This window comes from Trichosurus vulpecula, chromosome 5, assembly GCF_011100635.1.
Source record: "Trichosurus vulpecula isolate mTriVul1 chromosome 5, mTriVul1.pri, whole genome shotgun sequence".
NCBI classification, from domain to species: Eukaryota; Metazoa; Chordata; class Mammalia; order Diprotodontia; family Phalangeridae; genus Trichosurus; species Trichosurus vulpecula.
This window is the reverse complement of record NC_050577.1, coordinates 227029943-227047390: the sequence shown is the minus strand read 5'-3', so window position 1 is coordinate 227047390 and position 17448 is coordinate 227029943. Positions and strand designations below refer to the sequence as shown.

Sequence of the window (17448 nt, the reverse complement as noted above, 5' to 3'; positions counted from 1 at the left end):
TTGTTTGTTTTTCAAGAAAGGCCATATGTAAAAACAACAACAACAACAACAAAAACTAGCACCCTCAGCTAGTTTTGAGGTTTTTCTGCAGGGCTGTCCAACCTTAGGTTTTTACTGAAACAACAGACAATATATTTTGATTTGCTATTTTAGTGAGAGCTCTATGGTAGTTTGGTTTCATTTACTAAAGCATTTATGTCAATTTCTATGCTTGTAGGCCGGCTGCATAAATTGCACTGTGGGCCGCATGCATTTTGGACAGCCCTGATCTAGTTCATAATCAGCCCCAGGGTCTATACTAGATCCATTCAATCACATGCCCATTCTTCCCTGACTCTCTTTTGCTCCCACAACTATTCTATTCCAGAGAGAGGTTCAAATGCAAGGATCATTAACCAGTTCTTACCAGACTGCCACAAAGGGTGAATAGGCTTAAAGTTCGTAAATTATTCCCAATCTGATTTTTAAAAATTAGCTAATTCTTGCCTCTTGTGAAGAGTTGGTGCTATGCTCACCTGGTAATCTAACACCTGCATTCTCAGCGATTCTACCTCCTTTTCTCTGGATTGCTGATGTGAACTCAGAGCTTCAACTTGAGTCTTGGCAATATCAGAAATCTCCTTCAGTCTAGTAAGTCATACAATGATACAGTAATAACTATTAGGTATTTAATAGTTTTCTAGATGCAAAGTAGGAATTGTTTTTAAAAAACAATCAGAATGCTGAGTTTCTATTCTTTAAGACAATCCCCTAGTTTAAAACTTTTCTATTCAACATAAACAGACTACATTTGATATGCAATGTTTTGAGTATAAGTGTGGATTATAATATTTAGACAAAGAGATCAACAAGACAGCAGATCGGACACTTTCCCCAGTCCCCACTAGACAAATACAAAGACTGGACTTGGGATTTCATTCAGAAAGGAAAGTCATGGATGAAGAAATTCCTTCTCATAGTACAGGTCAGCACTTTCTCTGAAACATGTGGTCTCTTTAGACAGTTGCCTAGAACACTGTGTAAGGCTGTGACTTGTCCGGAGTCATAAATATAGTATACTTCAGAGGCAGAACCTGAACCCTGGTCTTATTGGGTTTGTGCCTGGGCCCATGTTAGAATCCCCTTCTGCTGCAAAGACTTAACCAGCATAAGTCATCTTCTGCTTGCTCCCCACAGCACATCAAGAAGGAGGGTATTTGGGCTTCTGCGTAAGTGACCCCTAATTTAAGGACATCAAAAATTGCAGACTGAGTCCAGAATATTGTTCCCACTGCCCTGGAAACCCTGAAAAAAGTGGCACACACTAATAAAGCCCAGCCTGAAAGGGAAAGGTGAGCCAAGGGAAGAACTGAGACAGAAGGCCACTGTGAGTGGCTACGCCAGCCCTATCTCTCCACAGGCTATTGACAGCAAGGACTAAGACCAATGAGACCTACATGAGCCAGTGGGGAGAAAGCTGAGGAAGTATGGCAGTAAAGCTCCAAGGTTTTACCCTTAAGCAAAGGCAGAAGCCTGCAAGTGAATGATGGGAGAATACAAGGGCAAAAGGCTGAAATATCCAAGAGGAAGAAAACTCAAAAAAACAGAGCATCAGCTGATAAATCAACAAAAAGAAACTAAAACTAGATAGAAAGACAAGCTGTTCCTCAAAGAGATTAAAACTTTCTTAACAAATATTATGATAAAAGGAAAATGAACTGATGAAACAGAATTCTTTGTAATACCACAAGAATAGAGAGCAAGAAATAACAGAAATTTTCAAAAATAACTATTCAGGAAATGAAATCAATAAGAAATTATAGGTATATATGTATAAACACATACGCATCAAAATTTACATATCTGAATAAAGAAATTCTTAAACTCTATTAGCAAATTGGGGAAAAAATTAAACCATAGTGGTGAGTTTCTTCAAAGAAGCCAAGGAGAGACAAACATATCTGGAATCCAAAAATACAGAAGTGGATGAAAATATGAGAAAAGGAAGGTGGGGAGGGGAAGGTAGTAATGTTTTAAAAAGATCTCACAGCCCAAAGCCAATGACATCTAAGCTAATGATAGCTGTGCAGGAAATGTAGAGCCAATTTACAGATTGGAAGTTTCTTTTTTTAATATCTTTTAAAATTTATTTTTAGTTTTCAACATTCATTTCCACAAGACTTTGAGTTACAAATATTCTCCCCATCTCTACCCTCCTGCCTAACCCAAGATGGCATGTATTCTGATTGCCTTTTACCCCAGTCTGCCCTCCCTTCTATCACCCCACTCCCCCACCCCCATCCCCTTTCCCCTTACTTTCTTGTAGGGCAAGATAAATTTCTATACCCCATTGCCTGTATATCTTATTTCCCAGTTACATATAAAATTTTTGAACATTTTTTTTAAGAACTTTGAGTTCCAAATTCTCTCTCTTTTTTCCTCCCCACCTACCCTCTTTGAGAAGGCAAGCAATTCAACATAGGTTATACATGTATCATTATGCAAAACACTTCCATAATAGTAATACTGTAAAAGACTAATTATATTTCCCTCCATCCTATCCTGTCCCCCTTTATTCCATTTTGTACCTTGACCCTATCCCTTTTCAAAAATGTTTGCTTTTGACTACCTCCTCCCCCCAATCTGCTCTCCCTTCCATCATCCACCGCCCTTATCTCTTTCCCTCCTGCTTTCCTGTAGGGTAAGATACCCAATTGATTGTGTATGTTATTCCCTCCTTAAGTCAAATCCGATGAGAGCAAGATTCACTCATTCCCCCTCACCTGCCCCCTCTTCCCTTCCATTATAACAGCTTTTTTTGCCACTTTTATGTAACATAATTCACCACATTCTCTCTCCCTTTCTCCTCCCAATATATTCCTTTCTCTCCCCTTAATTTTATTTTTTTTAGATATCATCCCTTCATATTCAACTCACCCTGTGTCCTCTGTCTATATCTTTTTGAGGAGGCGATCTGTGGATTCTTCCAATTTCTATTTTACCCTCTGGCTCTAGAATATCAGGGAAGTTCTCCTTGATAATTTCTTGAAAGATGATATCTAGGCTCTTTTGTTGATCATGGCTTTCAGGTAGTCCAATAATTTTTAAATTATCTCTCCTGGATCTATTTTCCAGGTCCATGGCTTCTCCAATGAGATATTTCACATTGTCTTCCATTTTTTTATTCCTTTGGTTCTGCTTTATAATATCTTGATTTCTCATAAAATCACTAGCTTCCACTTGATCCAATCTAATTTTTAAGGTGGTATTTTCTTGAGTGGTCTTTTGGATCTCCTTTTCCATTTGGCATTACCTTAAGGCATACCTTTTAAGGCATTCTTCTCCTCATTGGCTTTTTGGAGTTTTTTTGCCATTTGGGATAATCTATTTTTTAAGGTGTTAGTTTCTTCAGTATTTTTTTTGGATCTCCTTTAGCAAGTTTTTAACTTTTTTCATGATTTTCTTCTATCACTCTCATTCCTCTTCTCAATTTTTCCTCTACTTCTCTTACTTGATTTTCCAAATCCTTTTTGAGCTCTTCCATAGCCTGAGACCAATTCATATTTTTGATGTAGGCTCGACTTTGTTGACTTCTTCTGGCTATATGTTTTGACCTTCTTTGTCACCAAAGAAAGATTCTATAGTCTGAGCCCTTTTATGCTGCCTGCTCGTTTTCCCAGACAATGACTTGACTTTTGAGCTCTTTGCCACAGTACAACTGCTTTCAGAGTGTAGAGTGCTTTGTCCTGAGCTTCAGGTGTTTTGCCCTGCTGTTTTCAGAGCTACTTGTATTCTGAGGTGGCATGATACTCTTCTCCTAGCCTGCGCTCTGGTCTGTGAGTGCAAGCACTCCTTTCTGCCATGTAACTACTAGGAAGACTCCCTCTCCACATTCACCACAAGCTCTGCCACACCAGCACTCCTCCTCCCCCAAGGACCACCAACCAGGACCACGACCCAGAGCTAAGCAAGGAAAGGCAAGAGAACTCTGCTCCAGAGCCAGCAAAGAGATCCCTGCACTCCTGCTCTTATCAGTTCCTTGATTCCCCCCACAGTCTGGCCTGGAGCTCCAGAAGCAGCTGCCACTGCCACTGCTGCTGCCACTGATACCACTTCCACTCCAGAGCTGGGGCCAGACAGTGCACTTCTCTCACTCAGATCCAACAGCCTTCCCACTGACCTGCTCCATTGTCATTCGTGGGTTGGGAAGTCTGGAAACTGCCACAACTGCCAGTGATTCAGAGCCCTGAGGCTTGCTCTGCCTCTGGCCTGCTCTGCCCCTGGTCTGCTCCGACATGGTCTAACCTGGCAGCCCATGCTGGGCTACGCTCCACTCCCAGCACAGTGCGATAGACCCTTCCCAGGCCTTCTTGGGCTGGAGACTTGTTTCACTCTATCATTTTATGAGTTCTGTAGCTCTAGAATTTGTTTTAGAGTCATTTTTAAAGGTGTTTGGAGGGATTTGGGGGAGAGCTCAAGTGAGTCCCTGTTTTCATGCCACCATCTTGGCTCTGCCCCCCAGATTAGAAGTTTCTAAGAAGAACATGACAAATCAAAAAATCTGAATGCCACGGAAATAATAAAAGAAAACTGCCTGCAATTTAGGAATATAGAAAACAAAGGACCATAGGAATCCACAGATCCCCCCCATACACTTTAAGAGACACAGAGTGGTTAAATTTAATTACTCCAATAACAAATTCTGTAAGCAGCTAGGATAAACTTCCTATATAAAAGAAATTAAATTTAAATAACATAAGATTGTACCTCATCCACTAGAAAGAGTGAGAGGGAGGGAAATAGTATACTCCAAAAAGCAAAAGTACTCAAGCTACACTCTGAAATGATATATCCTGCAAATATGAGCCTGCTCATAAATGAAAAAAAAAAAAAGGATGTCCAACAAAAGAGAGGCATTTGAGAAATTCCTGTAAAGGAAAATAAAACAGACACAAACAGAATATGCCACTTGCAAACACCTCAAACAACAAGAAACACAAGAAAGGTTAAATAAGTACGATTACTAAGGAAAGAACAGGTAAAGAAATAAATTATCACATGTTCAGAGATCACTTTAAAAATGTAAGAGAAAGAAAAAGACTGCTCTAAGGAAGAAGAAAAAAAAGAACTGTCAGAAGATTTAAAGTGGACAAGGGGAAAAACATAAATAGAATGAAGGGAAAAAAGTGAAAATAGAGGAACAGAAATGAAGCATCCAACCAAACAACCCCCACAGAGGTGAATTTATGGGTTTTGTGAGACAAAACTGCAGAGGGGAAGGATGCATGTGTGGGAAGAAGGGATGCAGAGACAGGGAGGAATGAGAGATGTCCCCTTATTAATCCATGGGTAAACAGCAAAGGGATATGATGCCTATGGTCTCTCAACAAGAAGGGCTGAAGGAGAATGATTAAGGCAGCATGAGAAATCAGAACTGGGAAGATCAAAGGAGAAGTCTTGGTCAAACATGGGTAGGGGCAGGGCACTCTCATGAGGCAAGAGGTTCAACAAGAGATGAGACACTCACAATGGACTTAATATTAGCAAAGTAGTTCACAGGGAGATCGCCTTTCCTGAAAGTGATGTGACTCCCAGGACAATGCCCTGCTCCTGGAGAAGAAATATGAGAGCTCCTAAAGACGGCTGTTGGTCAGGGGGTGGAGGTGAAGAGGCATGAATACACCCATAAATTAGAAAGCAAAGTCAACGGGATCATGGGGAGGAGAACTGAACTGCATGATTACTGACAGAGTAATTTCTACCATGGGTCACTGCCTCTATAAAGATTATTTCCCTCATGAACTGAAACTTCTGAGAGTGAAGCACAACAGAAAAAAAAGGACATTGAGGTAAGATTTGTTGGGGCAACAAAATAGAAAAGTGGTTAGAAGGACCTCAAGTCTAGGATTTCAGGAGACTAAACTCCATGAGGAACAAAGAGAGAATAAAGAGGAATAAATAAGGATAAAGACCAAAAATCAGCATATAAAATTTCAGTGCAGAAAGGGAAGAGAATTAATGAAGAGAAAAAAGCAAAGACAATCTTTTTTTTTTTTTAATGAAAAAGGGAGAGAAAAAAGAAAACAAAGAAACTAAAAAAGTTGTGGGTAAGAAGAGGAAACATTTTAAATTAACTTTGAACTAACTAAAGTAAGAAAAAGAAAGGGAAAGGGGAAAATAACAAGGGGAGGAAATAGGTAACAAAAGAAAGAAAAAGTAATATTTAAGTAAAATCTCCAAGCCAGAGAAAAGGGCTGACGAATGAGAGTAGGGAATGGGGAGAAAGCCTATGGGAATGAGACTATATCAAAGTTGCTTAAACAAAACGAATTGTAAAAACAAAGTGCTGATGTCAGAGAGGAAAGAAATTTTTAAAATATTTAAAAAATAATACTAAGCACATAAATAGAAGAAAACTCTAACTCTCATAACTTTAAATATGAAATAACTAACTCAAAAAAACAAAGTGGCAAAATATATCCATTTTGCATCCCAGATATATCCATCCATACAATAAAATCCCACAATCTATTCCTTATAATAAACACATCTAAAAAGTAAAAACATTTAGAATCAAGATGAGAAGCTGGAACAAAAGTTACTATGCATCAAGTAAATGCATAAAAGCAGGAATTGTGATCATGCTAGCAAGCAAAGCAAAACCAAAAATTCACAATATGAGACAAATGAGAAAATTAAATAGTGTTTAACTGAGTCATATATAATGAAACAATATCAATATTAAAGATGTTAAATGACAAAGCATTTAAATTCATGAAAGAAAAAATGACTGAATTTTAAAAAGACATAGTCACTCAATAACAGGAGACTTTAATATTCCTTTCTCAGAGTTGGACAAACCTAATAGAGAGGTAAACAATTTTTTTTTAAAAACAGAAGAAACTATGGGGGAATTTGAAGCTAAGAGATTTTTGTAGTCTTCTGAATGGAACCCCTAAATAATATACATATTTATCAACATAACATGGTGCCTTTGCAAAAATATACCTGTTATTAGGGCACAGAAAACTGTAAATAAATGGGTTTTTTTAAAGCAGAAATACATCCTGTACAGTATATAACAACAAAAACAATAATAAACAAAATAAAACAAAATACAAACAAAAATAAGCAAAAATATTAATATTACAAGGCACACAAGCAAAAGATTCAGAGACTAAACACAGAAAACTTAACAAGCTAAGGAAGAAATCACAGAAACAATTACTATTATGATCACAAGACAGCAAACCAAAATTTCTGAGATCCAGGTAAAGAAGTTCTCAGAGTAAATTTTTTTTTCTAAAAACATAAATTAAATAGGACACAAAAGATTAACAAAATAAATGTGTAATTTTAAAACATTAAAAGGAGAAGAAAAAACACAAAATAAGCATGAAAGAAATCTTTTTTAAAAAACGGTAAATTAAAAACCAAAAAGACTGAAGACTTGATTCAAAAAAAAACACTAAAAGTTGGTTCCTTGAACAAATTAACAAAATTGATAATTGCAGCAAGAACTATCAAAACTCACTCACTCACACAAAACTGTTAATTCAAAAGACAGAGAATTGTCTACAAAAATATAAAATACACAAATTAATAAGCCAATAAAGAAATATCTTAATTAATCCAGTCTTTCAAAAGGAAACTGAACTAGCTATTAAGGAACTATCAGTGGCAAAAACCACTGGTCCAAATGAGTTAGAGGAATTCTATCAAACTTTTTAAGAACAATTAATAATTATACTACACAAACTATTCTCAAAAACTGAAAAATGTCACTATGCCACACTCCTTTAACGAGGCAAATATATTCTGAATATCTAAAGCAAGAAAGGATAAAGGAAAGAAAGAGACCCCCAATATCATTAATGAATATAGACTGAAAATATTTAAGAAAAATCTTAGGAAAAATATTACAGGAATTTATAAAAAAATTCCATTTACTGTAATCAAGTTGAATTTATTTTAAGGATGCAAAGATAGTTTCCTATGAGGAACATAATGGAAATAATTAATCTTATTAAAAATAAAATCCAAGAGGCGATTATGGAAAGTTAAGTATCATTCAAAATAACTACAAAATGCATAAAAATTTTAAAGCTCAATTATACACGATAGACTAAGGAAATGAGGAATAATTTAAATAATTGAAGAGAAGGTCACTTGTCATGGCAGAGCCTTGACTATATGACAATGATAATTCTACTGAAGTTAATGTACAGATTTGGTAGCCCAGTGTTTGACGAACCCAAAATCACAAAGTAATGGGAAGCCTCCTGTTAACAAGAACTACTAATAAAACTAGAAAGCAGTTTGTAAGCATATATATTTAAACCAGTATTTTACAATACATACCACAACAAACTCCAAAAAGATGCAACCTAAACATAAAATGACATCATAAAAGGAGAACACAATAAAAATAAGGGGAGAATCATTAAAGAAACAAGGGAATGAGGTATTGCTAGGATCCTAGATTTGGAGCTGTAAAGGACCTTTGGGGTCACTGAGTCCAAACACCTTCATTTTATAGCTGAGGAAATGGAGCCCAGAGACTGTAAGTGGCTTTCCCAGGGTCATTAAACAACTGGTAAGTTTCTGAGATCCGAAATCAAGTCTTCCTTACTTAAAGTTCATCATTCTATCTACTACATTATCCTACTCCAATATAAAAGACAAAGCAGACAGGTTTTAAATACATAATATAGAAAAGCTTTTGCACAAACAAAATCAATGTTGCTGGACTAAAAAGAAAAGCTGATTCTTGCGGAGGGGGTGGTGCAGGGAGGAAGTCTTTGCATCAAATTTGTAATAAAAGTGCAAAAGAACTGACACAATTACAGAAAACTATTAGCTATTTCCTAATAAATAAGCAGTAAATGGATGGGTAGAATATTAAAAAAATAAAATAAAATAATCAATTATCATGAAAAATACTGTAAATCAAATAAATATAAATTGAAACAACTCTTGAATTTCATCTTTATGCTCATCAAATTGTCAAAGATAATAAAAGTATCAAAACTGGAGAGGTTGTGAGATGACAGTAGCACTAATACACTGGTGGCAGAGATATGAATTGATCTAATTCTGAAAAACAATTTGGAATTATGCAAGTAGTTACTAAGCTTATCATAACACTTAACTAAGACATCCCACAACTAGACATACACCTTGAGTAGGTCAAAGAGAGAAAGAAGATCTCCATATATACCCAAAATATTCATAGCAGCACTCATACAGTAGTAATTGAAAAAAAACAACAGAGAAATAGAGTAGATTATGGCAAAACAAATATTGTAGCAAAAGACAGGATAAATGTAAGCAATTCAGAGAAAAATTTGAAGTGAATGTAAGTAATACAAAGTGAATAAAGGAGAACCAAGAGAAGAATATTCTCAATACCTACAATGATATAAATGAAAACATGAATAAAAGGCATTTGAAAGTTGATTAATTACACAAAACAAGTCTTGGTTTCAGAGAACAGAGAATGAAACACACATTCCCTTCTCTTAGAAGAACGATGGCTTTGTCATTTGGAATGGCTTAACTGTTTTGTTTTGGTTTTTTGCAAAGGGATTTTTTTCTCAATAAGAGAAAATCTAAGAAATGACTTTAATGTTTAAAAAACACAAAAGGTAACAAGAAAAAAAAGAGAATTTAGAAATCACCTATTACAATGCCAATTTGAAGCATTAATTACTTCTACAACACTACACAGTTACAAATAAAAGTAAATTAACACATTTACATAATACTATTGCTAAGACCCTAAAGAGGCTCTATTTTCATTAGGAAGCCAAAGTCTCCAGATGATTTGTGGCTGTTGTATATAATATTTGGCAAGGGTATCTCCTAACAGTTATGTATCTTCTACTATTTTTTTAAAGAAGACAGTCCCTACCACACTTTATTTTCTCAACAATCTCACAAAATACCTACAGGATATAGTATTAGGCCTCTTTTCCTTTTAAATTCTTTAGTGTATTTTAAAATACTTCAAAATACATTTTCCACAACTGTTAAGATGACTTGATTTAATATCATGTAAAAAGATTATTAAAAATGTATATGTGTGTATGTGTGTGTTTTCAGGGTTGAGAGGGAAATAGGAGAGCTACATTCATTCTACTGCTTTTTAGAAGAACCAAAGATTAGCTTTAAAGTTTTAAAATCATCCCCAGTGGGAAATTAATTGCAGTAGGGACTGAAAGATTGAATTCTTCTCTGTTCTTTAGCCACATCTCTTACACAACTTCAAGTACTGATCATACTATTTATATGCTTATAACATCAAGAAGAAATAACATTTAAGGAAACTTTTCTATCCTATGGGAAAAATGTATCTGATACATTAATGTTTCTACAACTCCATTTTTCTAAAGATTTAAGGTTTTTCATTATCTTCTTATATTTAAATGTAAAAACCAAAGATTAACAGGTATAAGTATACATAAAAATGTAAAACAGTTTGAATTTTAAAAAATGATTCCTAAGAAATAGTAGATTTTTACATTCAAAAGCCACCTAATGCTTTTCTCGTTAAAAGGAATGATTTGATTAGAAGTCCGCCATTTTTACAAATTAGAACCAAGACATGTAGATGATGATACAGATTTAAAGTACTTACTTGGACACCTCCACCTTCAATTCCATTTCACTCTTTTCTAACTCTAGAATCCGCTGCCTGTCAGCATCGCTCACTTCCTTACTCACACTCTCAGCTAGTTCATCTCTTAATGTTCGTTCCAGTTGTTGTGCAGCCAAGTTGATTTTAGTAAGCTGAAAAAATAAAAGTACGGCTAAAAGAGCTGCTCTTGGCATATTTACACATCTTTCCCCTTCTTCTTCCTTACAAAATTTAACCACATTCCAATGTCATTACCAAAACATTTTTGAAAAATTTCACTGACCTTTACAGAATATGCGTTTCAATTACCGTCCAGTTCCACTTTGTGAAACAGCCAACATGAATGGGGCTCCCCTTTAATTATTTCTTGTGATTTGTCTAAGTGTGCCAACAAAAGGCCTGAGCTCAAGAGGGAACAAATGAGGTTTCTTTTCTAAGCCCATGCACAGCTATAACAGATACCTAACTACATTTCACTCGATACCTTTTAGGGCAAACAAGAGTTGTTCACAATTCAAACACAAACACTCTCTCGCTCTCTCTGTCTCTCCCTGTCTCTCTTTCTTTCCAAAAAAACTCAAACTACCTAAGGGCATCAACAAAAACCACACACACACACACACACACACACACACTCTCACACTCTCTCTCTCTCTCTCTCTCTCTCTCTCTCTCTCATAGAGCTAAAACTAGAAGAGGCCTCAGAGGCCATCTAAATCCAACCTCCTGAGATTACAGATAAGGAAACTGAAGCCCAAGGAAGGTAAATGGCATGTCCCAAGTCACATAAGTAGCAAACAATGGAGATGGAATTTGAATCCCAATTCTCTGTTTCCAAAGCCAGTCTTTTACCCAATGTGCCAGGCTTCTTCCCTAGATATTATAATAGCAACTTTTTCCAATGGAAAAGAACTAGAAACAAAGTAAGGTGCCTATAAATGGAGGATTAGTTAATGAAATAGGAGCACACAACAATAATGGAATACTACTGCCCTATAAGCAATGGTGAATATGATGAAAAAAGAGAAGCATAGAAAGAATTGAACTTACATGAACTGATAAAAATGAAGTAAACAACCAGAAAAACAACATTCACAATAGTAAAAACAATAAAATAGAAACAAGAACAAGAACACAAAAAAAATAGAATGTTGCGAAATTACTATAACCAAGGTTGGCTCCAAAAAAGAGAAATGAGGGGAAAAAACCTTCTGTGGAAAAATGAGGACCTTGGCTGCTCTTCAATAATGTGATAGGATAGCACTTAAATTAAGAATTGTTTATGTTAAAACATTTAAAAATTAAGTAATCCCCAATATCAATTTAAATGTCATTCAATTTCAGTAAGTAAATGTTAATACATATGATTTGGAGCAAATCTTAAGAAAAAAACTACAGTTCCAATAAAAGAAGTTTCATTGTGGCTGGTAATTTTTGAAAAGCACTGCATTTTACTCAATCCTAACAGTACAATAATGAAGACTAAGCTGTGCACATACTTATAAACTAAATTTTTCTGTGCTTACTGCCTGGATCTATCAATCTCACACTTTCTAATTCTAGATCCAAACAAACCTCATTAGATCCTGACTTGAATAAATGACGGGGAAGAGTACCATTTTCACTGGTTGTTTCACAGACTGCAAATAATAGATAAGTGAGATGAATATGCTGTGAAAATAATTTTTATAAATTTAAAACATTTCACCAATGGGCACCGACAGAAATGTAGTTAAAATCTGAAAAAAATACATTTGTCAACACAGATTTTAAAAAACACTAATTCTAAACACATATAGCACTATGATTAAAAATGTGTTACTATTTAACCCCTTTCTGTGCCTATAATTTAATCACATAGTGTTTAATGTTTAATATGACTTGATAAGTAAGATTAAAAAGATTATTAAAAATATGTGTATGAATGTGTGTGTTTTCAGGGTTGAGAAGGAAATAGGGGAGCTACATTCATTCTGCCACTTTCTGGAAGCCCCAAAGATTAGGTTCAAAGTATTAAAATCATCCCCAGTAGGAAATTAACTCCAGTAGGGATTGAACAATTGAATTTTTCCCGTTCTTTACCCATATTTCTTATGCAACTTATAATGACTTAATCACAAGAACATACTATAGTTAAAATAAATGTTATTATGGGATTATTCATTAATTTCAGATTGCAAACATACTCATTACCAAATGATAAAGGTATTATCTTATACTGCTATTTCTTTTTTGTTTGTTTTGCCGGGGGGGGCAGGGCAATTGGGGTTAAGTGACTTGCCCAAGGTCACACAGCTAGTACATGTGTCAAGTGTCTGAGGCCGAATTTGAACTCAGGTCCTCCTGACTCCAGGGCCAATGCTCTACTCACTGCGCCACCTAGCTGCCCCTATACTGCTATTTCTGAGGCAATCTAAAAACTGGATTAGGCAAGTGATGCCTAATATTTAAAAGGCTAGGCTTATTTTTCCAACTCTAACTAAAGGATAAAAATTGGAATATCCAACCTCAGAAAACTTGGTTTCCAGTTCAAAATTACGTTCTTCCACTTGCTTTAACGAAGCCCGTAAGTGCTCATACATTTTTTGAGCGTGTTCAGCACGTTGCCTTTCATTCAGTTCCTTCATTTCCAGCATTGTAATCTTTTTAGAAATTGAAACAATCTCACTATTCGTTATAGCTTTCTGAGCTTTATCCATGGTCGAATCACTTCCTGTGGTCAAAAATAATTCAGTCAAATTCAATAAGCGCGTTTTAAAATTAAGGCAAAAGGCCAAACATCTGAATGTGAAAGAAGTAAGACATGAGACAAATAGGGTGAATTAATAGTGAAGTCCATGTTCGACTCGGGCAATTCCTTCAATTTTAAGATATTATTTACCAAAGTTCTAATTTGTGAAATATTTTGCTAATGTCATATAGTCGATCCAAGTCAATATTTTATGTTAAAAACTATAAGTAATATTTGGTCATGAGCTTTATTCCTAGGTTGTGAGACTAATTTTACAGATGAGGTGACATAGTTTCCTAAGTTCATACGCAGGAGTGTGTTGGAGCTAGCTCAAATAGGCTCTCAAGAGCTGATTGTTAAATTTTCAGGATATTTTATGGGAATTCCTTCTTCTGGTATAGCTTGTAGCTCTGCCGTGTCTTCTCATCCTGAATGAATCTTGTTCAGGTCTTACTGTAAATCCTATACAAGGCACCCTCTGCCCTACATTGCATAGGAGCCCTCATCATGTACTTTTAATAACTTAGGAGGCCCAATATGGCACTTGGGTTGTCCACTTCATTTCTAAGTCTTATTATATGACTAGCCACCTCCTTTTTCAATCCTGCATGCACTTAACCTCTTTTATAGTACTCATATACAACTTACTATCCTGTAAATAAATGTCTAAAAATTTAAAAATATGCAAGACAGGCAAATTGAAGAATAATTATCTCCATTAAAAATATCCACTTTGTGATATGAATTAACCTCAGTACCCTTAAATAAAGTTTAATATACCATGTTAGTCTGAACATAGTTTTATTTTTACCCTAGATCTCCTCATATAAAAATATAAAATCTGAGTATTGTCTATAATTATAATATTATACCTGTGCATATAGTTGAAGCCTTACTAGAAAGTAGGTATAGGACAGAGACAGCAGTGATCAATATAATGAAATAATGGGATTTCTGAGTTTTTCAAGTAGCTTTGCAAAAATTGCACTATGAGAGGAAGAACAAAGCAAGGAAGGGAGACATCTGTGTAAATACATCATTTTACAAGCATACTTAATTTCTTAATTTAGATTTTATAGCATTTTGTGGGAGTTCAAAGCATTTACAACTCAAAATAGGCAAATATTACAAATCTGGGTTTGATTTATTATTTTTTGGATTGCACAGACTTTAAAAAGTGATAAGGAAAATGTTAATAATGCAGATTAAACTGAAATACACTATTTTGTATATTTTTTGAGAGCACCAGTTGTTAAACATTTACCAGCATACCACCATCCACAAGTCACATTATTGGTAAGACTGAATGAAGATTCAAAGGAGCCAAAGAATATAGGCTAAGTTACCATCCATTTCAAGTCATACAAACTTGCCACCAGGAACACAAAAGCCACGGTTGTACTTTAAATTATGCGTGTGTGTGTGTGTGTGTGTGTGTGTGTATGTATTTCCCCTGAGTAGGATACCTACTGACTGGGGAATAAGTAAACAAACAGTGGTATATCAATGTAATGGAATATTTTTACTCTGTAAGACACAAGAGAGACAGTGCTACATCTAGCTGGTCAATGAAAGCCCTGGATTCTAGTCCTTTTCTGGCACAGACTAGTTGTGTGGCTCTGGGGAGGTCACTAAGCCTCTTGGTGCTTTAGACAACCTTTAGACTGAGAGGGAGAAAGAAAGGGCAAACCTGCATAGGCACGGGGAGTTCCGACAGGTGCTCTCCAATGACACTAGCTAGTTCAAAAAATGGAGATGATCAATATGCAGAATTCAGAGAAGTTTGGGAAGACAGAAAATGATGCAAAGGAAAGTAAGTAGAACCAGGAAAATAACATTCACCATAATGATGACGACGATGCAAAGGGAAGGAAAATGAATGAAGCTGAACATTCTGTGATCCGAGTGATTAATTTTGATCCTGGATATGAGTGGAGAAAATGTAAATTCTTCTCCCTGACTAGCCATATTTGTTAATGACCCCAGTATTTCATTTCTTAATGACCTGTGATGCTGCACAAAGGCAGAACCAAAACCATGGCTGCAATCAGAGAGCTTATGGCTGGCTCAGGGAGGCAGGGGCACAAACATAAACTAACATAATTAATTATACAGGGTAAGTGTGGAGGGAGAGGGCACCACCAACTCGAGCAACCAGGAAAGGCTCATAGATGGAAGCATATTCTTAGATCAGTACTCTTGCCAGAGACACCAAGATGGCAAGTCTTAGCTAACAATAAAACTGTGATTGGCAGTGATATTTAAAAAAAAAACTGTGAATGACAGAAAGGCAGCTCAAAGTCTAAAAAATAAACTCTTAGAGAATGTATACAGCAAATTCATGATGAATGCAGGCACCTAATATTGTCACAAATATTAGGTGCCTGCATTCATCATGAACTTGCTGACCCTTTCACAACACTAACAACTTGTGTTGGCCAAACTGCAAAAAACTACAAATGGCAGATACTTCATTATAAATTTCCCAACAGGTAAAGTTTCTAAAAAAGAAATTCATCCTATTGAAGACCTCTTTACCATAAGGCTTAATGTAGTATATTTGTTGCAGAAGAAGATACTACCATAGGTTGTATAATTCAAACAATTAGACTGTCAATCCAGAAAACCACTATTTCACTTGTGTAAGAATATTTCATTTTAAACTCACATTCCACAAGATGGTTAAACAACATAGTGAACATTGTATCATATTCATTCCACAAGCAAAGACTTGCCTAGTTTAGTGGCTTGCTCCCACGCTTGTTCTACAGTATGAAATTTTTCCTTGGTGATCTCCAGTTCCTTACTTATGACATCTATCTGTTCTTTCAGGGATGTATTTTCACACTAAGTAAGAGAGAAATATTTCTGAGTAAAAAACAATTCAGACCAACAATATGATTATTACAATATAACTGTCATTTATTGCTAACATTACTTCAAGTGTCCTCTCCTTCACATAAGCCTCTTTTTCCTTCTCAGCAGAGCTTGCCCACTTCCTTTAGATTCCTATACCTACTTATCCAAGCCCCCTTATGGCCTTGATCATATAATATTTCATGTTGTGATTATTTGCATATGTGTTTTTCTCCCCTACTTGCTGAACATGATGGATTCAGACCTGCTAAATTCCCCTAAGAATCCAACAAAATCTCAAAGATTTCCAAAAATGAAAGATACTTATAGAAAAGGTCATTCTAATTTTTCAAGAATCAAGAACCATATAATCTTACCTCCAACAATTGCAAACTACTCATTCTCTGGACAAGCATATTATCTTTTTGCAGCATGTCCCGATACTTCACAGTCAGTTCGTTGTATTGCTTATTGGCTAATTCGAGTTCCGAGAGAGGGACGCTATTGTCCATCAGTTTTTGGAGAGCTGCAATCCTGAAAGTGGTTGTTTCCTATGTAAATGAGAGTAACAGTGTTATATTTCGGCACTGATTTTCATTTTTAAAAAAGCTAACATTATGCAGTGACAAATCATTTTGATTGATTAAAATGATTTTCAAAAAACATAAGAAAATTTTCATTTAAATGATCTTTTAACAAAAAATTCTTTGGCATGTCTCATTTTATATTAAAAAGAAAGCACATTTTAGTATTTTCAAAAATGTTTCTTATTTCAATAAACTGTCAAGTTAAATTATCTTGAGAAAAAGTATATCAGTCTGAATCGATAAATGCCTTTGACAGGGCATACCGTGAGACTACGAAGAGAAATTTTACAGCAACAAAGCAGCCAAGTTGTTTTACAAGAGCCAAACACACACAAGTGAAGCTACACACACAGCTCGTACAATCCTGAGAATCTGCAGCTGCAATCCCCCTCTCCAGCTTCTCTTGGCTAAGAACTGAACACAGGCCAGTTTTATACCATAGACAAAGTATCTTCTTAACCCAAAAGTAAATTATTTTTTAGTGCTTCAATACAGAAACCAAGTTCTAAAAAATGCACCTGGGGAATCCAAAAATTACTCAGTTCACTGCCTGCTCAAAATAATTCTAAGAAATCGCATAAACCTACATCATTATTCCCTAATGATCAGGAGAATATGGCAAAAATATGGCTAATTCTCCTCTTCTTATAAATACC

General features: G+C 35.5%; 1 protein-coding gene across 1 annotated transcript in view; it reads right to left on the bottom strand.

Annotated features, from left to right (window-relative positions):
• CEP290 (centrosomal protein 290) overlaps positions 1-17448 on the bottom strand; it is a 108403-nt gene that overhangs the window by 54999 nt on the left and 35956 nt on the right. The window contains exons 24-28 of the mRNA XM_036759384.1: positions 16583-16756; positions 16081-16196; positions 13126-13327; positions 10619-10770; positions 516-627 (exon numbers count right to left, since the gene is read on the bottom strand). Of these exons, the coding sequence (XP_036615279.1) occupies positions 516-627; positions 10619-10770; positions 13126-13327; positions 16081-16196; positions 16583-16756 (756 nt within the window). The remainder of the gene's footprint in view (positions 1-515; positions 628-10618; positions 10771-13125; positions 13328-16080; positions 16197-16582; positions 16757-17448) is intronic.